We start from the raw sequence: 25,317 nt of genomic DNA, 5'->3' as shown, positions 1-25,317 counted from the left end.
TCCCTGTGGTGTCTAGTTTGTGGAGGGCTTTTTCCAAAGGCTGATTTGTGAGGACTTGGACAGTGTGGGAGTCAAAGTATGGTCTCAGCTTTCTTGCTGCAATCAAGACGGCATAGGCCATTTTTTCCAGCAGTTCATACCTCTGCTCCGCTCCGGCAAGTACGTGACTGACAAAGTATATGGGGCTTTGCTGCCCTCCGATTCACCAGTATACCCCGCGACCGTCTTCTCGGTTACCGACACATATAGCTGTCAGTTTTTCCCCCAACTCTGGCCGGGTTATGGTGGCACGAGTCGTTGGAAGTGCTCTTTACCTTTTCGAAGGCTTGCTTCTGCTCTTCTCCCCATTCAAACTTCTTATTTCCTCGGAGTATTTTGAAGAATGGCAAGGCCTTCTCTGCTGATTTGGAAACGAACCTTGTTAGGGCCGCCATCCTCCCTGTCAGCTTTTGAATGTCCCGGATGCTCTTTGGCTCCGGGAGGTCACTGATGGCTTTAATTTTGTCCGGGTTGGCATCTATCCCCCTTTCGCTCACCATGAAGCCAGGAACTTGCCGGATCGTACTCCAAACACGACATTTCTTCGGGTTTAACTTCATTTGGTGTTGCCGGAGTGTTTCGAATGTTTCTCTAGGTCAACTATATGTCCTCTTCAGTTAAGCTCTTAACTATACTGTCGTCCACATATACTTCTACTTTCTGCCTTTTTGGTGTTCGAAGATCTTGTCTACCAGCTTTTGATAGGTAGCACCGGCATTTTTGAGCCCAAACGGCATTGCTTTGTAGGCGTAAACTCCCGCGTCTGTGATGAAGGCCGCTTTATTCCTGTCGGACTCGAGCAAGCTTATCTGGTGGTACCCTGAGAAAGCATCCATGAAACTTAACAGTGCATGGCCGCTAGTTGAGTCTACTAGCTGGTCAATCCTTGGCAACGGGTAGCAGTCCTTTGGGCAGGCTTTGTTGAGATCGGTAAAGTCTACACACATCGCCATGTCCCATTGGATTTTTCACCATTACTACATTTGCCAACCACTCCGGGTAGTCGCAGGGTTCAATAAAGTCTGCCGCCAGCAGCTTGTCTACTTCCACCTTAATAGCCGCGTTCTTTTCTGCTAGAAGTTTCGCTTCTTTTGCTTTACCGGCCTTACATCCTCGTTCACGTTCAGGCGATGTACCATGAAATCCGGATCAATGCCCGGCATTTCGTCTGCCGAGAAGGCGAAAATGTCGGCATGCCCTCTTAACAGGGAAATTAAGTTGACCTTCACTTCTTCACCCAAATCAGATCCGATTTTCACTGTTCTGTCAGGTCTGTCTTCTTCCAAACTATTTCTTCCGTTTCCCCGCAGGGCTAGGCCTCGGCTGATCTGCCGGCCTTCCCTCGAAATTCTCCATGGACAGGTCCTTCCTGACCTTATTTTCCAGCCTTCTCCGTTTTCTTTCCACGGCGGCGTGTCGGTGGTCTTTTATGATCAGAGTGTTTTAGTGCGGTAAGGTAGCATGCCCTTGCCGACTCTTGATTGCCTCTGATTTTCTCGGGTTACCGTCATTAGAGGTGTAGATCATGGTAAGGTGATATGTTGAGACCACAGCTTGGGCGTCATGAATTAGAGGCCTCCCAATGATGGCATTATATGCCGCCGGGACATCTACAACCAGAAATTCCACCATGAGATCTTTCGACCGGGACCCTTCTCCTATTTTGACCGCCAACTTTACCGTCCCTTCTGGGACAACAGATGCTCCTGTGAAGCCGATAACCGGGTAAGAGACTGGTTTCAGACATGTTTCGTCAAATCCCATCTTTTCAAATGTCTCTTTGTAGAGGTATTGGCGGAGCTTCCTCCGTCCACTAGAACACGGTGAACCATCGTATTGGAAATTTGCAGAGATACTACCAAAGGGCCGTCGTGAGGATAGACGATTCCCTTAGCGTCCTCTGAGGTAAATGCTACTGACGGCATAGATGGGGGTGCCGGCCATTTTCTGGCGTTGTTATAGTTCACCTGGTGACGGACTTCCTTGAGGCTGGCTTTCGCCCCGTGAATACTACCGCCTCTAGTTGGTCCTCCGCTGATGATGTGGATCTCAGTGATCCTGTCCTTTACCGGCCTTCTATTGCCATTGTCGTCCTCCCTTGGAGGAGTTTTGCGATCGTTCCTTGATAGGTACTGGGTAAAGTAGCCTCGCCTAACGAGGTCTTCAATCCCGTCCTTAAGGTCCTTACAATCGTCTGTTTTGTGGCCGTAATCATCATGAAACTCACACCACTTGGACTTATCCCTACCCTTGTAATACATTTTTCGCGGCCTTTGCCACTTATCGTCCTTACTATGAAGTTCAAAAATCCGGGCCCGGGATATTGTTAGCGGAGTATAATTGTTGTATTTGTCTGGCCTCCCTTCGAACCCCTTTTTCACAGAGTTGCTTTCCTCTTTTCTGCCAGTTGACTCCGATTTTTTATCCTTCCTTTATTTGTCATCCCGGCGATCCTTATCTTTGTCTTTCTCTTTGTCTTTTTCTATGGCCACTGGCCCTTTTTGCGTTAGCTGCCTTGTCAAACTCTTCCCCCTAATGAAGTCATTAGCCTTTCCCAGGACTTCTGTTGGCATGTCATCTTTTTTCTGCCGAGATAACTGCGAAATGGGGTACCTCTCTTTCAACCCCGTCATTAGGGCCAGTACTGCTACTTCCTGCTGTAGTGTCGGGATGTGACGGCTTCGGCATTGAAACGCCCGACATAATCCTCAAGCTTTCAGTCTCCCCTTGTTTAATAGACATTAACTCGCGGTTTGTCGTTCGCGACGCTTATTGCTGACAAAGTGTGTTACGAACATGGATGTGAGTTGTCGGAAGTCAAACACAGTTGCCGGCGGAATGCTTTTAAACCAGGTCTGCCCTAATCCGGTTAAGGTGGATGGGAACACCTTACACCATACTGAGTCAGTATCAGTGTACAACATCATATGGCCCTCATAAGCCGATAGGTGATCCTCTGGGTCCGTCTTACCGTCATACTTGCATGTCGGCATTTTCAATTTTTCCATGGGCTCCTGTAGGATTGCAGTGGAAAAGGGGGAATTCCGTAATGACACCTGCGCTCTACGCCGGTATTCACCTCGGCTTCTCGGCTGGGAGGAATGCTGCTGAACCTCAGTATCCTGCGCCTCCTCCTCTTCTTCCTCCTCATTCCCCACCTGCTCTGTGGGGGTCTTCGAATGCGCCACCTGATCCTGGTCATGCCGGTCTCGCTCACCTTGGCGGCCCGTCCATGGTGTACGAAGTTTTCTCACCGGACTGTGGGCTCTGCTCAAGGGTCGCTTTGGCCGGGGACCGGTCGGTGGAGTTCCGCTTGCCATTGCCTGAAACACTTCCGCTGCGCTTCTGAGTTGCTCTGGGGTGAACATATTCTGCAAGGTGTGGAAGATGTCTTCCTGGGGAGTTTCAGGAGTTTTCCTAGTGTTCACAGGCGGTCGAGTGTGCCTAGCAGCCGGCAGCGGAGTTGAATACCCCGGGGGGGCTTGGTCAATGGGGACATTGTTCTCATCGGTTTCCGGCATCCCTAATGGCTGCTTAGGATCCATAAGGGTTGTTTGGATGCAAGGGATGGCTTAGACTACAAGGTATTGTTCGCCCCTCCTTCTAGCGCCAATTGTTCCGGTATGGGACAAATCACAGGGTTCTGAACCGGTAAGTCCTTGTATTCAAGCCGGGTTGGATTCCTGCAAAATAGAATAAGTGAACTAGCCTCGGGGGTTGATTCGAGGAACGCCCCTCCGATGCCTAAGTCAGTATTAGGTTAAAAGCCGGTAGCTCTCAAGTATAATGTATTGGGATTCGTGTACGTACCTTATGACTCAGATCAACGGAGTATTTATAGGGACTTGATTAAGCCCATCTCATTGTTGGGCCCGGTAATCACGGGAGAGATTCCCAAGAATATTCCCTTAGGCTATATTCTTATCTTTTTCCCAAAATATATCTTTTTAGGCCCGTAGGCGCTGGAGATATAAAATGGATCTTAGCCCAAACTCGTAAGCCCAAAAGCTATTAGACCGGTATCTATTGAACCGGTATGGAACTTAGTCAGCCCCCATACAAGTTATATCTAATTTCAAATGATAAAATCAGTTTTAAAAAGAAAATCTGTTTGAGTAAAAGATTTTATTTTTCGGAAAAATTAAGAAAATAAATATCCGGTTTTTAGAAAGAATTTGTTTAAAAGATATTATTTTCTTAAAGATTAAAAATTCAGTTTTAAAGATAAAAAGAGTTTTTATAAAACTGATTTTCGGATAAAGCTCAAGGAACTCCTATTACTTAGGAGTAATGGCTAAAATATATCCACGTTCATTTATAGTTCATGGGATCATGGGACATGATGTGAAACGTGTTCCTTAGGGGAAGGGACATCATGGGTTAATGGACTAAACATGTACTCTAGTGTTAATCCCACGTTCTTCATGATTAACACTAGAGATATAGAAGTCTAGAAAAGTTCCAAATTGTGTCTGACTAAGTAATTAAGTGAGTTTAACTAATTAAGTGTCAGTGCCTTCATGCTCTCATAATAGCCATTTGTTCTTTGCCTTCTTACTCTAATTCCACTAAGCTTATTTCGATCAATTGTAATTTGGTTTTTGGGGTAAGGGAACTTTGAGTGAAGTTCTGTAAGAGAGAGGCTTTGAGTGACGCTTGTATGTGTGAGAAAACTTCAAGTGAAGTTGAGAGGAACTGCTGTTAAGGGAACAGTGGCTCAGGAACTTGAGTTTAGGAACTCAAGGTGTGGCTCGAGTTAGGATTAGGTTGTAACAAAGTTGTTTGGCCTAATTAGTGAAAGTGTTGAGTTTAAAATCCCTAGTGGTCGAGGTTGTTTCTTCTTGTTGGGCCCAAGAAGTTTTTCCTCGTAAAAATTCCTTGTGTTCCTCTAGCTTGTTTATTCGTTTAAGTTTTAATTTCCGCAAAAAGTTACGTTTATTTCTACACCTACAATTCACCCCCCCTCTTGTAGTGTTCCTAGGGAAATAACAAGAACCATCTAAATGGACCTATGTTCTATTTGTGTGAAGTAATCTTCCATATGTTAAGTTCACTTTATGAACCTTTCACCTACTGTCATATCTTGTTAAACCATCCTTTAATCACCTTTATTCACTCTCACACCCTTTCGAACTATGGTTGTTAAGTTACCTTTCCAAACATAGTGGAACTTGACATAGCAAGTGTGTTTTCAGAACTGGTTTTGATAATAAAGTTAAGTTGAGTATTAAGTTGATTGATCAAGTATTGGAAAAGAAAGTTTTGGATATAATTAAGTATAAAAAAAGGGGAAGTAGCTACATTAGCAGTGATGAACAACAATTGTAGAGCGGGTTTGCTCTTTGAGTCATTAGAGCGGGTATTGCTCCGGAGCGGGTATTGCTCTGTTATATAGGGTCATGACCTAGGAAGTCTTGCAAGAAGAATTTAAGAAAAGTCGGGAGATGTCCCTCAAAAGTTTTCATTCGTGTTCCTTCCCAAATTAAAAGTATTTTGAGTTTTGTATTAATGTATTTAAGTGAGTATTGAAAGATTATAAGTATTGTTCTTGGAAAGTTATTTGTTATATTATATGGATGCCATTATGCTATTTAATTTACGAAGGAGGGATATCATGATGTTTTATAGCCAAGAAATATTGAGATTCATTGATTATGATACTATTTAAAAATGAAAATCTATTTCCGCCACCTTGATATTTGTGAACTGGTGGGACTTGTGTACCAGCATAAGCTGACTGTTTTTGTTTTTTTGAACCTGTCCTGGTGGGGGCAGATTCAGTTGTTTTGCACGAGTAAACTGAAGGTCAAAGATTTGCTTAGTCTGGAAAGTTCGTGATATATGTGCTGCTGCTGCGTTATGTTATATTATAATTTAACTATGTGATGTAACTTATATTTTTAAACTCGAATCTTAAATATTTAGACTACGATGTAATAATTTAGTATTTTAAAGTGGATTTCATAAACTAAGCTCAGATATATGCAGATTCTTAACCGTCCCAAGGTAGGGTGGTTAGGAATCTGTACTAACAGCATCTCTAATTAGTAGCTTATTCCTTTAATTAATTAGAGCTGGTCTTAATTAAGCTGCTAACTAGGGAGGGCTGTTACACTTGGTATCAGAGCAAACGATTTGAAAGCTTTTAAAAAAAAACTAAGTATTTTGGATTTTGAAATTTATAATATATATATATATATATATATATATATATATTATATATATATATATATTATATAATATATATATATATATATATAGATATATATATGTTTCGGAAAAAAAAAAAGAAGTAAATAATAATAAATTTTATGTGATGATGTGAATATGTGATGATGTGAATATGTGATTATGTGCATAGAGTATGTATGTGATGATTGTATAAACATTAGAATTTTGTGTAGATGGCTTCAAGATCATCCAACGAGAGTGTTAATCAAGAGGTACCCTATTTAAAGGAACCTGACACCTATACCGCTGTTGGGAAGTGGTGCGATGATGATATTGACCATGCAAATGAGGTATTAGGATTCATTCGGGAATGGAACGAGTTGATGGGGCCGACTAGCAATAACCATTATTGGCGGACTGGAATACAGGCATACGCTATAATAAAGACCTTACTGACTTGTGAACCGTGGGCTAGTTTTCGTAGAACTTATTGGAGTTTGTTAAGAATGTATGTGGCTACGGGGGCAATCCAAGGGTACGTAGTGACTATGGAAAAAAACTAAGTATAATATATATATATATATATATATATATATATATATGTTTCGAAAAAAAAAAAAAGTAAATAATAATAAATTTTATGTGATGATGTGAATATGTGATGATGTGAATATGTGATTATGTGCATAGAGTATGTATGTGATGATTGTATAAACATTAGAATTTTGTGTAGATGGCTTTAAGATCATCCAGCGAGAGTGTTAATCAAGAGGTACCCTATTTAAAGGAACCTGACACCTATACCGCTGTTGGGAAGTGGTGGGATGATGATATTGACCATGCAAATGAGGTATTAGGATACATTCGGGAATGGAACGAGTTGATGGGGCCGACTAGCAATAACCATTATTGGCGGACTGGAATACAGGCATACGCTATAATAAAGACCTTACCGACTTGTGAACCGTGGGCTAGTTTTCGTAGAACTTATTGGAGTTTGTTAAGAATGTATGTGGCTACGGTGGCAATCCAAGGGTACGTAGTGACTATGGAAAATATAGACAAGAGCTTGATAAGATGGGAGGGCACAATGGAGGAAGTTAGGCGAGAAATGGATATCACTCTGGAACGTCAGAGACAGGGGCAAATTTACCCAAATGACCCACATTGGAGAGAAATGTATTATTGTATTACCCATAGAGAGGAAGAGCGGATGGCTGGGATGTATGGAGGTGGGTCGAGTTCGTCCAGTGGGACTAGGAGTCACTCTAGCTCAAAGACCCCAACAGTACAAGGTTCAAGTACTATTGATTCAACCCAATCCAGTACCACTTATGGGGATGATGAAGGATGTAAAATTTGTGGGCCTGACTATGTTCCGGAGACTCCGCCAATCAGCAGTGACGACAGTGGTTATTATTATGATCCTTATAAATTGGATTGAGCAAGGGAGTGTACCAAGGAGGAAAGACAAGTGGAAGGGAACTTTTAAAATATGTTATTTCTTTATGTAATGCTCAGTATGTTTAAAGATCAGTATATATGTTGCATGAGAGGTGTAATTAAATAATAAGGAAAATCAGTGTCTTTGTATCAAAACGTATATAAATAAACAGCAAAGTTGCTATGCTATCGTGGACTATGTATATATATGAAGTAGAGTTGTGAAGTCATTATATTAAGTAAGTATATATTAAAAAAAATGTATGAATGTTTGACCGAGTATTGCAATTGAATATGTAGGAAATGGCAAGTCAGGAAAGTGTATCCAAATCGCTGGAGGTTGAGAATGATAAAGATAAACAGTTACAGGAATTGAAAGACATGAATGCTCGACTATTGGAGATACTGGAAAAGCAGAATCATAATAAGAATGATGATGAAGGGAAGTTTTATAAGCGGTTGGCTGCTCATAAGCCACGCACCTATGACGGTGAATTCAATCCCGTCAAATTTGAAGATTGGATTACATATATGGGCAAATTACTTGACGTAGTCAATTGTCCTGAAACTATGAAGGTTAAGATGGCTACATTATATTTGGAAGGTCCAGCTGACATATGGTGGAATACCACCAAGGGGATAGCTCAACAATCAGAATTTACTTGGACAAAGTTTGTTGAGAAAATGAAGGATAAGTTCTTTCCTCCGAAAATGAATTCTTATTTATGAAACAAGCAAAATTGTTCGTACTGGAGTATGCACCTGATTCGTGAGCAATGAAAGGGTGAAAATGATGCGATTCTTTGAGGGTCTGAATCTAAAGTATCAGAAACGAATTGGAGCGTATACCACCTTTGAAGAGTTGTATGATCGTGCTCTGGAACAAGAGAGAATTGAGATGAAGGATGAGGAGTTCAGAAAGAAAAGAAATGGAGGAAAATTTAAAGAGGGGGGATTCAAGAAGGCAAAAACAGAAATGATAGCCCCAACTCAGTTCAGAGGGCTAGCTGGGAATGGCAGAGGTGGTAGGACAGAATGGAAGTGCAATCGTTGTGGGAAGAATCATTATGGCAGAAATTGTTCGGGGAAAATGGTGTGTTTTAAAAGTAAGAATGTTGGGCATCGAATTAATGAGTGTCCTTTGTGGAAGGAATCAGGAAGGTTAGGAGGAAATAATAAACCAGGGAATATGTTGATGTTGACAGCTGGAGAAGGAAAGCTCAAGTCAAGGTAGGGCCGGAAAAGGGATTCAACATGGCAATCAAGGGAAACCAGCAGGGAAGTTATTTGCTGTTAAGACAGGAGCGAAGGAGATTCCTGAGCTGCAGGAGTTGCCAGGTAATGTAATTTCAGGGAGGTTTCTTATATGTAATTCGATGGCCAAGGTGTTATTTAATTTTGGAGCTTCAATTTCATTTGTTTCAGATATGTTTGTTAGCAATCTGCCGTGTAGACCATGTGTGCAACCTTTAAATATGCATATTTGTATGCCAAATGGGGAGTCGATATGTTGTAAATGGATATTTAGAAATTGTGAAATTGGGATACCAGGGTCCGAATTGCGGGCAGATCTGATACCCTTTTTGGATTATTATGATGTGATTTTGGGAATGAATTGGTTAAGTAAAAATAGGGCGGTGATAGAATGTTACGCTAGAGCCGTCAGATTGAGGCCTCCATGCGGAGATAACATTGTGTATAAAGAAGGAATGGTGAGACCGATAGAAAAAGGTGAGGTGATAATTGAGAATGATACAGAGATGATACCTGAAGGTATCGGGTATGTGAATCAAATAGAAGGGGGTAAAAAGGAGGAAAGGAAAATTGAAGAAATTCCGGTGGTAAGAGAATTCCAGGATGTATTTCCAGGAGATTTACGGGAACTGCCACCGCATCGGGTGGTTGATTTTCATATTGATCTGGTGCCGGGGGCAACACCGATATCTAGAGCTCCTTACAGGATGGCTCCTGCAGAAATGGCTGAATTGAAAAAGCAATTAGAAGAATTGTTGCAAAAAGGTTATATCCGACCTAGTGTGTCTCCATGGGGAGCACCAGTGTTATTTGTGAAGAAAAAGGATGTAACGATGAGATTGTGTATAGATTATCGGGAAATTAATAAAATCACAATCCGAAATAGATATCCATTACCCCGAATTGATGATCTGTTCGATCAGTTGAAGGGGGCCGGAATATTCTCAAAGATAGATTTAAGGTCGGGGCATCATCAAATGCGCATCGTGGAGGAAGATATATCGAAAACAGCATTCAGAACTAGATATGGGCATTATGAGTTCGTGGTGATGTTGTTCAGACTCACTAATGCAGCAGCAGCCTTTATGGATTTAATGCAGAGGTACTTTAAGCCTTTGCTCAATCGGTTTGTGGTAATTTTTATTGATGATATATTGGTGTACTCTAAAGATCGCAAAGCGCATGAAGAACATTTGAGAGAGGTGTTAGAAATATTGCGAAGAGAGAAACTCTATGCAAAGCTGAGTAAGTGTGACTTTTGGTTGGATCAAGTAATGTTCTTAGGACATGTTGTAACCAAAGAAGGTATAGTAGTGGATCCTGAAAAGATAAAAGCAGTAAAAGAATGGCCTGCACCTACCAATGTTGGAGAAGTTAGAAGTTTTCTTGGGCTTGCTGGATATTATAGAATATTCGTGGAGAATTGTTCGCGTAAGCTTTGCCGATTACGAATTTAATCAAGAAGAATACAAGATTTCAGTGGACAGAGAAATGTGAGAAGGCTTTTCAGGAGTTAAAAGAAAGATTGACTAGCGCTCCAGTCTTAGCTCTACCTTCTAGGACAAAAGGATTTGAAGTTTATAGTGATGCCTCTCAGGAAGGATTGGGATGTGTCCTAATGTAGAACCAGCGGTTTATAGCTTACGCTTCCAGGCAATTGAAGATTCATGAGAAAAATTATCCTGTGCATGACTTGGAGTTGGCAGCAGTCGTCTTTGCACTGAAATTGTGGAGACATTATTTATATGGAGTCTCTTGCAAGGTTTATACTGATCATAAGAGTTTAAAATATATTTTCACCCAGAAGGAAATGAATATGAGGCAACGGAGATGGTTGGAATTACTTAAAGATTATTATATTGATATTCAATATCATCCGAGAAAAGCAAATAAAGTTGCAGATGCTCTGAGTAGAAGACCTCGTCGGAAGTGAATGCATTGATTCAGTGCCAGAGGAGTTGCATAACGAACTGGTACAATTAGATTTGCGAGTGGTTGCAAGAGGTCAATTCCAGGGAGAATTAAATGCAATTACGATGAAACCGTCTCTCTTTGAAGAAATTCGGGAAAAGCAGGATAAAGATGATTTCATCAAGGAGTTGAAGTCAAAGATAGAAAAGAATGAGATGACGGACTTCCAAGAATATGCTGATGGAGTATTCGTTTAAATGGAAGATGGTGCATTCCTAATGACGAGGAACTGAAGAATAAAATTTTAAAGGAAGCGCATAGCAGTGCTTATTCAGTTCATCCAGGCAGAGATAAAATGATTCAGGATGTGAAGAAATATTTCTGGTGGAAAGGGTTAAAGAGATTTCTCACAGTTTGTGGCAAGGTGTTTAATTTGTCAGAAGGTAAAATTTGAGCGGAAGAAAATGTCTGGATTGCTGCAGCCATTGCCAGTACCGGAATGGAAATGGGATTCGATTTCCATGGATTTTGTATCAGGCTTACCTAAATCAAGAAGGGGAAATGACTCTATATGGGTTGTAGTGGACAGATTGACAAAGACAGCTCGATTTATTTCCATGGGAGTAACTTGGAGCAAGAAACAACTGGCGGATGCATATATCAGGAAATTGTTCGATTGCATGGCGTACCAACCACTATTATTTCTGACCGAGATACCCGGTTTCTGTCACATTTCTGGGAGAAGTTGCAAGAAGCCTTGGGGTCGACTCAGAAATTCAGCACAGCATTCCATCCAACAACAGATGGGCAAACCGAGCAAATAATTCAAATATTAGTTTACATGTTGCGAGCCTGCGTATTGGAATCTAAAGGCTCTTGGGAGGATAAATAGACATTAATAGAATTTTCCTATAATAACAGTTATCAATTTAGCATTGGTATGGCTCCATATGAAGCTTTGTATGGGCGTAAATGTCGAACACCTATTTTTTGGGATGACATGAGTCCGGGTATACCAGTTGGACCTGAGTTGATTCAAGATACAATGGAGCAGGTTCGAGTAATTCGAGAGAAAATGAAAATCGCACAAGATCGACAAAAGAAATATGCTGATTTGAGGAGAACGAAGCTGGAATAAAAGAAGGGGATAAAGTGTTTCTCCGTGTTTCACCTACTAAAGGGGTGAAAAGATTTGGCTGCGAGGAAAATTGAGTCCTAAATTCATAGGACCATTCGAGATTTTGCGAAGAATTGGTGAAGTCGCATATGAATTATCCTTACCAATAGAACTGTCTAGGGTGCACAATGTTTTTCACGTCTCGTAACTACGGAAATATATACATGACCCTTCACATGTGCTATTCTACGAACCATTGCAGATAGACGAATCGTTGTGTTATGAGGAGAGGCCTATAAGGATTCTGGATAAACGAGAAAAAGTGTTGCGAGACCAAACCATACCTTTAGTTAAAGTATTGTGGACCAATCATGGAACGGAAGAAGCAACCTGGGAAAAAGAAAGAGATATGCAAGAGCGATACCCCCAGTTGTTCCAAGGTATGTTGTACGTTTTCCGACGAAACTTCTTTAAGGGTAGTAGAGTGTAATAGCCTGAATTATTATGCTAATATTAAAATCAATAATACGCAATCAATTAAGTTAATGACGATTAAATTAAACTTTGATCGATACGCTCCGAATTCTAAAAGTGTAAATAAATGTTATGTGAAATTGTTGCTAACGTGGATATTTTGTGTTATTAGCCAACTAATAACATGAGCTATGTGATAACTAAGTAATTTATGGATTAAGCTAGGAATATTGAATATCGTCTCGAATTATGGATTTGTGTTAGCATTTGATATCGATTTGTTATTCAAGGAAGTGAGATTAAGGAATTGATTAGGTTAAGATGTCTTCATTTAGGTACGTGGTATACTTGGGAGAGATTTAGTTACCAATAATTAAGGATTAGGAAGGAATTAAGGAAGAAAATCCAAGTTGAAGCTTTGGAAAAATCTGGTTAGTACATAAGCTTGTGAAAGGACGATTTTACCCCTAATACTAAACCGAAAATGACAAGTTTAACCTTACCCATTTGCATATATGAGAGGGGAAGATCCTCATTCAGTATCATCAAATCATCTCACAAACAAACACAAGAAAACATCTTCTTCTTCTATCTCTCTTCTCACGCCATATCTGGCGTCCCATCAGGGCTGTTTCGGCAGCTTGTTTCCTTGGTTCTTTGCTCTGATTTTTCGCATGCAAACACTTCCGTAGATTCTTCAAGGTGTCCTTAACACTGGGCAGGCGTTAGTTTTGAGGTTTCATCATTGTAAACCTAAGAAAAACTAAGGGAGGTGAGACATGGTAATTTCAGCATGCATGAGCTATATTGGCTTTAAATTTGATTTCTTTGGGTTCATTACTAACTTTAAGGTAATGAATGTTTCTATTAAGGTCTTAGGAGATTGCTGGAGGAATAGTAAAGGTTGCTAAGCAAGGTTTAATTTCCTAAACACCATTGCATGTCAAGTTCCTCTTAAAAACCGATTTAACCATGTTTCTATTTTGATTGTGTTTTGATATTAAGTGCTTCCATTGTTGTTACCCTTACATGATAACCTACTGTAAATACACTTCTATTGCTGCTTAATGACCTTATAACACATCTTTTTCGTAGATTGAATATAACCTCTTTTTTAGAAGAAAACTACACCTAAAAACTCGACTTTTCGCTTAACCACTTTTGAACTTGTAAACCTTTGTGCATTCGACCCTTTCAATGTGTTTCTCTTGATGAATACCTACTGTATTTACATATATATGAAATTAGAATCCTAAACTTTGGCTAAACTCAAGAAGTCCTATTAATTCATCGCATAGAACCATTGTTAATAACACCAAACCAAGAACCATGAAAATGGACCTATGTTCTATTTGTGTGAAGTAATCTTCCATATGTTAAGTTCACTTTATGAACCTTTCACCTACTGCCATATCTTGTTAAACCATCCTTTAATCACCTTTGTTCACTCTCACACCCTTTCGAACTATGGTTGTTAAGTTACCTTTCCAAACATAGTTGAACTTGACATAGCAAGTGTGTTTTCAGAACTGGTTTTCATAATTAAGTTAAGTTGAGTATTAAGTTGATTGATCAAGTATTGGAAAAGAAAGTTTTGGATATAATTAAGTACAAAGTAAAGACTATTTTTTTTTAAAAAAGGGGAAGTAGCTGCATTAGCAGTGATGAACAACAATTGTAGAGCGGGTTTGCTCTTTGAGTCATTAGAGCGGGTATTGCTCCGGAGCGGGTATTGCTCTGTTATATAGGGTCATGACCTAGGAAGTCTTGCAAGCAGAAGTTAAGAAAAGTAGGGAGACGTCCCTCAAAAGTTTCCATTCGTGTTCCTTCCCAAATTAAAAGTATTTTGAGTTTTGTATTACTGTATTTAAGTGAGTATTGAAAGAATATAAGTATTGTTCTTGGAAAGTTATTTGTTATATTATATGGATGCCATTATGCTATTTAATTTACGAAGGAGGGATATCATGATGTTTTATAGCCAAGAAATATTGAGATTCATTGACTATGATACTATTTGAAAATGAAAATCTATTTCCGCCACCTTGATATTTGTTAACTGGTGGGACTTATGTGCCAGCGTAAGCTGACTGTTTTTGTTCCTTTGAACCTGTCCTGGTGGGGTCAGATTCAGTTGTTTTGCAGGAGTAAACTGAAGGTCAAAGATTTGCTTAGTCTGGAAAGTTCGTGATATATGTGCTGCTGCTGCGTTATGTTATATTATAAGTTAACTATGTGATGTAACTTATATTTTAAAACTCGAATCTTAAATATTTAGACTACGATGTAATAATTTAGTATTCTAAAGTGGATTTCATAAACTAAGCTCAGATATATGCAAATTCTTAACCGTCCAAAGGTAGGGTGGTTAGGAATCTGTACTAACAACATCTCTAATTAGTAGCTTATTCCTTTAATTAATTAGAGCTGGTCTTAATTAAGCTGCTAACTAGCAAGGGTTGTTACAACGAGGTTGGAGAAAGTGTCTTACTCAAAGTTTCTCCGACAAAAGGGGTAATGAGGTTTGGAAAGAGAGGCAAGCTAAGCCCAAAGTACATTGGATCCTATAAAATTTTGACCAGGGTTGGCAAGGTGCGTGGCTTATCGTTTAGAGTTACCTAATGAGTTAAGCAAGGTATATAATGTCTTTCATGTGTCACAATTGAGGAAGTATATTGCAGATTCTTCTCATGTGTTGCAGCCTGAATCTATCGAATTGGATGAGACCTTAACCTATGAAAAAATACCGACTAAGATCCTAGATAGCAAAGTCCGTAGTACGAGAAACAAGGATGTAAAGATATTGAAAGTTCTTTGATCCAATCACAAAACCGATGAAGCTACTTGGGAGGATGAGGACGAAATGCGTTGAAAGTATCCTGAGTTATTCATTGAGGTTAGTAGAGTTATAGGGGCGTAATTCCCTTTTTAAGGGGGGTAGAATGCGATATAGTTTCGCACGCTTTTACATTGTTAGAGCATATAGAGTCGATATATTGCATCTTACATGTGCATTCATAATTTTAGCATGAAAACAAATTTTTTTTTTTTTTTGAAAATTTTTCTAAGTTTCGGGACGAAACTTCTTTTAAGGGGGGTAGACTGTAATACCCAGTATTTTTTAGGCATTTATTGAGATTATTTAAAATAATTCTAAATTTTATCTTCAAAACTCTTTTTAAACTATTTTTTAAATCACATTGTAGAGATTCATTTGGAGGGAAATATAGTTTGAATAATTTTAAAGGTTATTTAGTAATTCTTTCACAATAGTTGCTCTTGTTATTATCTTATTTATTTAATTAATTATTTAAACAAATATTTGATAAATAATTTTATAAAATTCAAAATTCATTTTTGGGTAATAAAATCATAGTACACATTTTAGTATGTAATTTTCGGATTTTTTTATAAGTGTTGTTTTGAAAAATCGGTTTCTTTTAAATAAAATCGAAATCTTTAAAAATTTTAATTTTTTTTTTTAAGTCTTATAAAATCAGATTTTTATGAGATTTACATTGAGATAGAAACTATGGGATTTTAATTGATTTGGGAAGATTTAAAAATCTCTTTAAAATCAAGCAAAATTGATTTTAGGAAAGAGTTTTTATAAGGAAAAAAAAATTTGTTGCATTCTACAGCTAGCTGCATGGCAACTTTGTATTGTGTTATAAAAGTTTAAAATTCTTTTGCCTTAATTTTAATGATTTAGGAAAGTTTTACCTCTATTTTCTACCCTAGTTTACACTATAAATACCCCTCTAATCCTTCACTTCCTCTTCACCAAAAATCTTGATAGTTCTTTATAAAGTTTGCCCTAAAGTAAGTGGTCTCTTTGAGTAGTTTTAGTTTTTCACCGAGGAGTTTTAGCGGGAGGTTTTTCAAGTTGTTTTAATTCCTAGTTTTTGATCTTTTTGAGTTTGTTAAAAACATGTTTTTATTGTTTGAGCATGAATCATGTTTATATATAATTTTCTTTTAGACCTCATATATTGTTCATCGTTTTGATTGGAACTAGTTTATAATTAATAGAAGGATTTCGTTCGTGAGCATTCCCTTATTAGTTGATTTTCTTGTTTCGCGAATTATCACGATACGTTTACATGGCTTGATCTTTAATTGTTATGTATACACTAGTTATGTATGTTTTAGTACAAATTATACAGATAGGTATATGTGGTTAGCTTGATTAAATCTTCTTATAGTTAAAGCTATAGTTAAAAGCTTGTTTTTTTCTCTCCTGCTTTGTTAGTTCGTGTATTGTATACACATGTTGTTCATAACAACCAAAGATGGATTCACTTGTTTTAAAAAAATATCAGTTGCATGTGGTTAACTCAAAGTATAGGAAATAATATACTTTTACAAATCAGTGGTATTAAGCCTAAGTTTTAATTTCAAAAGTTGAAATTATCTTTCTTCTATAATTAAGTTTGTTATCATAATTCTTTATTTGAATTAAAGGAAAGGTTTACCCATATATATGTTATTCTTATTACAATTACCCCTTGGTTTTGTTCAAGAAGGGTTCTTCCAAGTCAACTAATTGGCATCAAGGTTACTCCAATGTCGTTGTATTCATAAAAGGATAGTAGCTTGGGAGGTGTGCACACTTAGGATCCGCGGATCAAGGAAAGGGGTTTAAGTTAAGTTCTTATATTATTATTTTCCACTTTTAATGGAATTATTAAAGGAGTTACATTCTTTGGTGGTAACGTGAATTAATAATGGATTGATCTTATCTTTTGTTATCACTAGAATTGTGAAATAAAGCATGTTTATGAAAGTATGTGAATTACATATTTACAAAGTTTACAAGTCTTGCATGTCATTGTACTCAGTATTTCACTTGACTCGTATTTCCTATTTGTTTTGGCTTTGCCCTACTTTTCTTACAGGGAGTACTTTCAGGTCCTATGATGATTCATGATGCATGGGAGGAACCTTTTGGGATCTCTTGAACTAGATCACTATTTTAGTAGTCTTTAGACTTTTCATATTAGTATTGTGGTTTTGGATAATAATATTATTTTTATAAATAAAGTTAGATGTTTCCGATGCATATTTTGTGTATCAAGTTATAGTATTGCCAAAATGTATTTATACGTGGCGGTAATACCCTTAAGTTTCTCCAAGTATTTTACGAAAGCATAAGTTTTTAAAGCGAAGAAATTTGGGGGTGTTACAAGCAAAGTCCAGTCTTGCTTGTAACCTCTGTGGTTAGAAAGTTGACATTGTTGATCAACTATGTGAAGTCTGGGGATATTATCTGGATGTGATGATCAATTAACAAGGGGATTTTATGACTTCTGATTGGAACTAGTGCTTAGAGAAAAGAAAGTTTGAACATAACTCATTAGTGACCTGTCATACTCATTGTGTATGTCTTTGTCGGACCATATAGTTGATACTTTGGGTGTATGTTGACCTTCAATAGACTCTAAAGTTGTAAGCTTGAAAAGCTATGGTGAAGGTACATGATTACGAGGTTCATTAATGTTTTGATATTGATCTATGTAGTGATCTCACCTGCTACTAAGTTTGCCTAAGCTAGTGGTTGTAGTTGCATTGGAATCGTGTTATTTGATTGGGTATCAATTTGATTCGTAAAGTGCATACTTAAATGGCATCTTAGAGAAGGAAGAGTCATTAGATCTTCCGAGATTTGGAGCTAACCTGTGAGGGATCCTTGGTGAGTAGACTGGAATGGTTTGTAGGTGGTTTATGGTTTATACCACTATCTTATTTACTTGGTGTTCATACTCTTGATGTCTTAAACTGAAGGTTTCGACTCTTAAGTCAAGATGGAATTTGGAGATGAGTTAATTCATGTGGTTCATGGATGAAAAGCCAAAGATTGGTAAAGGTACCTTTAATCTCAATCTTGTTCAGACAACATGGTTTGAAACAGGTTCAACTAGAAGGTTGAATAGTTAGCATGAACTGTTATGTTCTATATACATGTTTATGAACTAGTTTTAGAAAGTGATTTTCTAAATGATTATGCTTATATGTTTACAAGTGTATATGTTGGCATATTGTTCCTGGCTGGTTTCTTTGTTGAGCAAATGGAAAGTAAAATGTGTTGCAGAGTCAATCATAAGAATAAGTTCATTGAGTTGAAATGATTGAGTCAAGAAACAGACTAATAAGGAAATCATTGACAAGTTTCCCATTGTGGGGGTAATGAAATACTCATTTATTTACTTGTGATATTTCATATGCTTATGTAGATTGTCATGTGAATGCAATGGAGGCACGCACATACGGATAAGAGCATGCACAGATTGGTGTTGTGTTCACTAAGAGGACCTGATGGATGCTTTTGAGGTTCCGTGTTATTAGGACTTTCCATGCTCACGTGGGGTCACATAACCATAACCAATTAGGTGGCTTAGCTAGTTCAAACTTAATGGATGTGTGAGGATCCATTACCATATTTGGTGGTTTGAATAGTGAGCTTGATGGTCTAGTGACAGGACAATCCATTACCTTTGTGGTGGCTTAATTTGTTTGAGTTTAATGGATTGATGAATCTATAACCTTTGGGTGGTTCAACTGACAATTGAACTTGGTAGATTCATAGATATCAGGTTGGAAAGTGATTATCCTTAATGTGTCTATAGTTCTAAGACGGGACTTATAGACACACCGTGGCATATAATGTGATGTTGTATGTGGCATACAATGAGATATTGTATGTGAGGTTGAGCTTGACCACTCATGTTTTCATATCCCAACAGGCTTGGGTGGTCCTTGGGATGGACTTGATGGTTACACCATCGTGATGCCTTGTGCATGATCTCATATGGTCGGTATCATAGTCCTGTAAAAGGGATGGTGTACGTAGTTCAAACCTAATGGATTGTGAGAGTCTATAGCCTTTATGGTGGTTTAACAAATGGAGCTTATGGTGCTCGGTGGCAACCGGCAGGGATTGTGTTAGAGTCCATGGCCTTTATGGTTGATTCAATTTAATTGAACGTAATGGACTTGATGTTTCTATGGCCTTCGTGGCTGATTCAAATTTATTTGAACGCAATAGAACATCATATTTGAGTGTGAATGGATGGCCTCCTTCTGTTAAATGTAATACTTGTAGGCACTCTAGAATGCTCACTGGAATCCCAGGGTGATGGCCAAGATCGTTGAACTGTGTGTATGCTCACAATCATTTAAAAAACATGTGACTTGTCTAATAGGGAATATGATGAATTGTATGATCAACAGTGTTTTACGTTGTTCGAGAGGAAATTCATGGATAATGCGGAGTGTCTCAAGCTCTGAGGGTAAGATATGTGTTATCGAGTCCCTTCTCTCTCCCGCAAGTTCAATTCAGTGGACACTTGTAGGTGAAGTGACACCCCATCTCACTAACATGCTAGTTCAATCATTGGACACTAGTTTGTAAGTAACAAACCTTTCTTTTACTGCTCATTTCTTGTTTTCCTAACTTCGCGATTGTGGGGGATTGTTGGATAGCATCCAATTGAACACGGAGATTTTTAGATCTAGTTCGACGCACCGACCAGGCAAGACGAGTCATCTTTCTTGTCTATTCCGCCCGACTGGATGATGGTCCGCTCGCCCGGCCAAGACGAGTTTTTCTTCTTCGCCCAGGTTCTTCCTTGCGGGCCCGACCAGGCGATCTCCGCCTGACCTACCTAACGAATCCTTTTTTGTGCGATTTTCGGATTTCCGCGTTTTGTGCTGCTTGTTTTTATATTTTATATAAATACCTCCTAAAAACCGAGATGATCATTAATTATTCCCTAAAAACACAAGCCGACCTAGTCTCTTTGAGATTTGAGCAGTTCTTGAGAAACTCCAATCCTTGATCCTGGTGCACGGAGTTGAGGATGTTGTGTAAACCTTGGGGGACGTACGTCATCAGGAATCCGCACCAGAGATGGCGAAGTTCATTTCTAAGGCAGTGGCCTCCATACCACGGCGCAACGTTGTTCTTTTGGAATTCAATCAAGTTCAGTTGATTGTTATCTGCTAAAAAGTTTCTTCTCTATATTGTGTATCAATATAGTTTATATATTATTTGTTCTTCATGAATATATTAATCTAACTTATATTTCCAACAAACAAGTCATCTGTTAAGTGGCCTAGGTTCTATTCTCATGATATTCATCGAAGCAATCTAAGTAATGAGTATAATAAGTATCGACATCCAATCATAATAGGCAAATTCAAATTCGTCCCAACTTCAATTAATATACACACATCAAAACAAAATAGAAAAGAGACCTAATCATTAGTAAAACTAAGTATTAATTTTTCATTTACTAAACATCACACTACATGTGAAATATACTAGATCAGTAGCTACTTTCATCATAAAATCCAGTATATCATACCAAATGATGTGGCCAAGAATTGTTATCACGCCATCAGATTAGAAAATGAAAACCGGAAAATTAAGCCCTCTCGCTACTAATCCTCCTGGCAAGTTAGATATCCATAGGCATAATAGTAACCCTCTTAGCATGAATAGCGCTCAGATTAGTGTCCTCAAAGAGACCAATTTAATAGGCCTTAGCAGCCTCTTGGAGAGCAGCGACGGTGGAACTCTGGAAGCGAAGTTCAGTCTTGAAATCCTGAGCAATTTCTCTGACAAGCCTCTAGAATGGAAGCTTCCTGATGAGAAGCTCGGTGCTCTTCTGGTACTTCCTAATTTCACGTAGCGCAACAATTCCCAGCTTGAAACGATGTGGCTTTTTCACTCCACCAGTTGCAGGGCTCATGTAATCCCCCATAATTTTAAAAGATTTTATAAATATATTTTAGTATTTATATATTTATACTTAAACATAATTTAGTTTTAAATGATTTCACTATTTAAAAGGGAGGACTACTTTAAAAGTCAAATGAAATTATTTTAAGGATTTAAGAAAGTTAAAAATATTTTATTTAGGCATGTTTTGAAAAAGGTTTGAAATACTAATTTGATTTGGAAAAGAAGTCTAAGTGGACTTGTGGAACTTAAATTCTAAGTATATTAGGAAAGAGGAGTCATATTGATATTAGGAGTTCTAATTTATTTATCCTATTCATCATCAATTTTAATTGAGCACATTTTCCTTTTTCCTAAAGCCAAAAGGAAGCCTCCTTATAAATATCTTACTACCCAATTATTTTACCCCACACAAAGATTATTTTCTCTCTCTACTCTCTCCAAGACTCACAGCCAACCCTTATTCTTCCCTCTCCTCACATTTTCTTTTTCTCTCTCTTTCAAGTTCTTTCTTCTTATTTAAGTAACGTTTTTTCTTCAACAAGAAACGTCACAAAACGTTCAAAACATTAAGCTGGGCGCCGAACTGCTGCTACCGTGCACTTTATGTTTCCGACGCACCTTCCTTTTTCTTGGTTCTTCGTTTGTTGGTTAATTTCGTTTCTTATTCCTCAAGTTTCCATTAAAGGCTATGTTTTTATGCTTTATTTTAATGTTAATCATGATTATTGATCTTTATTTACTGTTTTAATAAATAATCTTGATTCATATATATTATATATTATAAGAATAAAAAATCAAATTTGTTTATTATTGTTAAATTGAAGTTTTAATCATTAAAGCATAGATTTTTAGGGTGTTAATTATTAGAAAACAATAGTAGCATGTTGTATACTATGAGATTGGTTTAGATTATGAATTTAATCATGTTTACATATGTTTAAAGAGGGTTTTATGATTTTAAAAGTTGCTGGAATTTCAAAAAAGATTTTATTAATGGAGTTTTAATAATTTTAATTACTAAATAGGTAGTACTATGCTAGGAATTAAAAGTAATTGAAGTTTTGATAGTAAAATCAACTTTTGGATATATTTAAAAGGGATTTTAAATATTTTAAAGTTGCTGTATTTTTATTTAAGAGTATTGATTTTAGTTTATATTGATTTATAGGCGGAGAATATTCTATAGGAGACTTTTAAAGAATTAAAAGTGATCTGCCACTAGTTTACACAAGGTACGTACATACCTGTGTGCTATGTGATTAGTATCATGATTTAAGGAGGAAAGGTTGTAGTATCATATATAGGAACTTTATAAGTTCGTATGTGATTTCTTAGTATAATTGATGTTTACATGTTTTATGTCTGTGTGCAAGCATGTTGATTATGAGATTTTTTATGAGTTAAAGGTTGTCATGTTTGTATGGAATTATGGATGCAAGCATGTGGAAGGGAACTTTATTTATTTATTCACATGTGGGAATTAATATATGTTATAGAGATTGAATCATGTTTATTCATATGTTTCCTTACAAGTATTATTTTCACTACTTTATGAGGAATGTGGGCCTTATTTGAAAAGTTGATAAATTATGCCTTTGAAAGGTAAGATTTATTGTTGGCTAAGTTCAACAAAATAAGAAAGTTTGAGATTAAAAGAAAGTAATTTGGGATTGTAAGTTGTGATCACTTATGTAATCCTAAGTTTAAAGAAGTAAGTTGTGAATGATTGATTTGTATTTCTGTGATTGCTTGTATGTGTGTCATAACAAGTGATAACATGTAAATAACGTAAAGTGTAACGATGATAGTTATAGACTCTAGACTGGTGCACGTCTAACGTTGGACATTAGGAGTTGGGGTTCACGGTGAGTGTGCCATGGATTTCCTGGGGGTGGATTGATCACCATTCCTATTTTTCAAAATGGTTCCTCGATATCGCAGGTCATTCTGGAATATGGATTTGTGCTCGTATTTCGTCTTCTTAGTGAAGGTATTAGTAGATAAGACAACTCGAGTCCAAATAACTATTCCATTAAAGTAATAAAAAGATGTTTAGAGTTTAGTTCTGTAAAAGTTGTCTGTAGAATGTTATATGACTATATTATTATTTATCCCTGCATGTTATTTATTTAGTATCATGTTAGGAATGCTTATGTTTTAGTATGTAGTACTCAGCTTTGCTGATTACGTGCTTTGTTTGTGATTGTGATCATGGCTTTGCCTTATTGATCCTGTGATGACCCATTTTGGTGAGCAAATTCAGTAAAGCATTGACATTACAGATTCTCAGATATACATCATTGGCAATCTAGAATGGAGAGAATGTGTAACTAGTATATTTTACTTTCCTGCATTAATAAGAACGTATTTTATTAAGTTTGTTTGAGTAGACTCATTTAGATTGTTTGATTTCTAAATAATTAGTTATTTATTTATAATAAAAGGTTAAAGTTTAGTTCTATGTTTTCCGCTGCAAAATTCTGAATAAGCCGATACGTTATCATACGGGCGATAATGCTTTGATAATTCTCTAAGTTTTATATTATAAAAGTATTCCTAAAAAGAGAAAATTATCGGGGTGTTACAGCTCACTTTCTTGTAGATTTAGTGGTCAGCTGCTTTCTAGTCCCTAGGGCCTTTATGACCTAGAGTTTGAATATTCTTAACATCAAGTAAGATTTAAGAAAAGGAGTGATGGCTACTCTAAAGCTACAACTAGCATTACCAAAGTATTTAAAGTGTAAGAAATAAATAAAGTGCAAAACAATGATTAAAGAAAGCTCAACTGATAAAGAAAATCAGAGGGTTTAAAGTGGATTAAAATGCAGCTAATCCATGCTTTATGACATTTTTATTATTTATTGCTACTAAGTACTCAATCATTTTCCAACATACAATTAACTGATCATCCTTGAATTAACAAGTCAAGAAACATAATCAAAAATAAATTAATTAACAAATTCTTACACTAAATTAACTCTATAAGCAAAAGGAAACATCATGCAACCTAAAGCGGCAAAGTGGACAAGAGAGGCTATTCCCAAGCCACTTAACAATACAACCTCGTAAAAAATATGGTCACAAGCTAAGACTAGCGCATCAATTGCTCTTCGTTAGCTAACTCCTCAAAACAAACAGAATAATACTCCTCACCACTACCATCCACGACCACCTCGTCAACCTTCACCCTCTTCGACCACCTCGTCTCTGGGTCATCCATAGCTGCGATGCCACACACCTTTGCCCGAATATGCACAACTATAATATGATTAATGGTCATAGATAAGTGCATCATAAGCAATCATTGGTTCTTATTCCCACAGCTTTGGTTTTAATTTTCATAGAATAAATATTATTGTAACCTTCGTTTATAATGAAGTCCTTATGTTTCTTATCCATTTCTTCATCCTTAGAATTAAGTCCTAGACAAAATTAAAGATAGAAACGAAGATTTGCCCATGAAGAAGTATTGTGTGGTTCAAAACCGACAGTGGGAGATATCTTTGGAAAGGCCTAGTGTGCTCCAATGAGTCGCCCCGTCGATGTTGTGGATTCGCCATGATAGTAATCAAGAGGGTGTGATACTACGTAAAGCTTCATTTGGTTTAGGGTAAATTTGGCGGAGTAGAGCTCAAGGGTTTGTTGGAGCTATAAGTGAATGTTGGGTAATATTAATGTTTTGTATGAATTCTGATATTATGCTTTTCTTAGGTTAACCTTGTATGATTTTCGTGAATAGAAAATTCTATAAGTAATCATAGCTGGACATGCTTTTGCCTTTTTTTGAACACAAATGAGCAATCCTTCCTTAGACATCTTCCAGCGATAAGGAACATCCTAAATGTGAAAAGTTATATTACAATATTTCTAAAAAGCTGAAAAATAGAAAATCTAACATGGGATGCGAAACGGGACTATTTATGATGGGTGACAATGTCCTTAGGTTTGTACCAAGGCATCACACATATTCAAAATCACCAGGGCCAATATATAATCTAGTACTAAGAGAAAAAAATAGTTAATATGTATTACAAAATATGAACAATGTAACAGAAGAGTGGCAGTAGGTTAAAGAAGAATTGTTGTTGAAAATTTACAAAACTGAAAACCCAAGTATGCAAACCCCAAAACAGCAAAGTTCCTAAAAGAACATATTAGCAAT

At 37.3% G+C, this 25,317-nt stretch overlaps 1 protein-coding gene across 1 annotated transcript; it reads right to left on the bottom strand.

The window, feature by feature from the left end:
- Window positions 1-1,482: 1,482 nt before the first annotated feature.
- Window positions 1,483-2,300, bottom strand: LOC130589905 (uncharacterized). The gene is made up of 2 exons (XM_057391535.1): window positions 1,960-2,300; window positions 1,483-1,852 (listed from the first exon to the last, which is right to left on the bottom strand). The coding sequence occupies exons 1-2, from the start codon at window positions 2,298-2,300 to the stop codon at window positions 1,483-1,485; spliced, it is 711 nt and encodes a 236-aa protein (XP_057247518.1).
- Window positions 2,301-25,317: the final 23,017 nt, after the last annotated feature.

This window comes from Beta vulgaris, chromosome 8 (assembly GCF_026745355.1).
Source record: "Beta vulgaris subsp. vulgaris cultivar EL10 chromosome 8, EL10.2, whole genome shotgun sequence".
Classification (NCBI taxonomy): domain Eukaryota; kingdom Viridiplantae; phylum Streptophyta; class Magnoliopsida; order Caryophyllales; family Amaranthaceae; genus Beta; species Beta vulgaris.
Note: the sequence above shows the minus strand (reverse complement) of the source record. Positions and strands in the feature narration are given on the sequence as shown.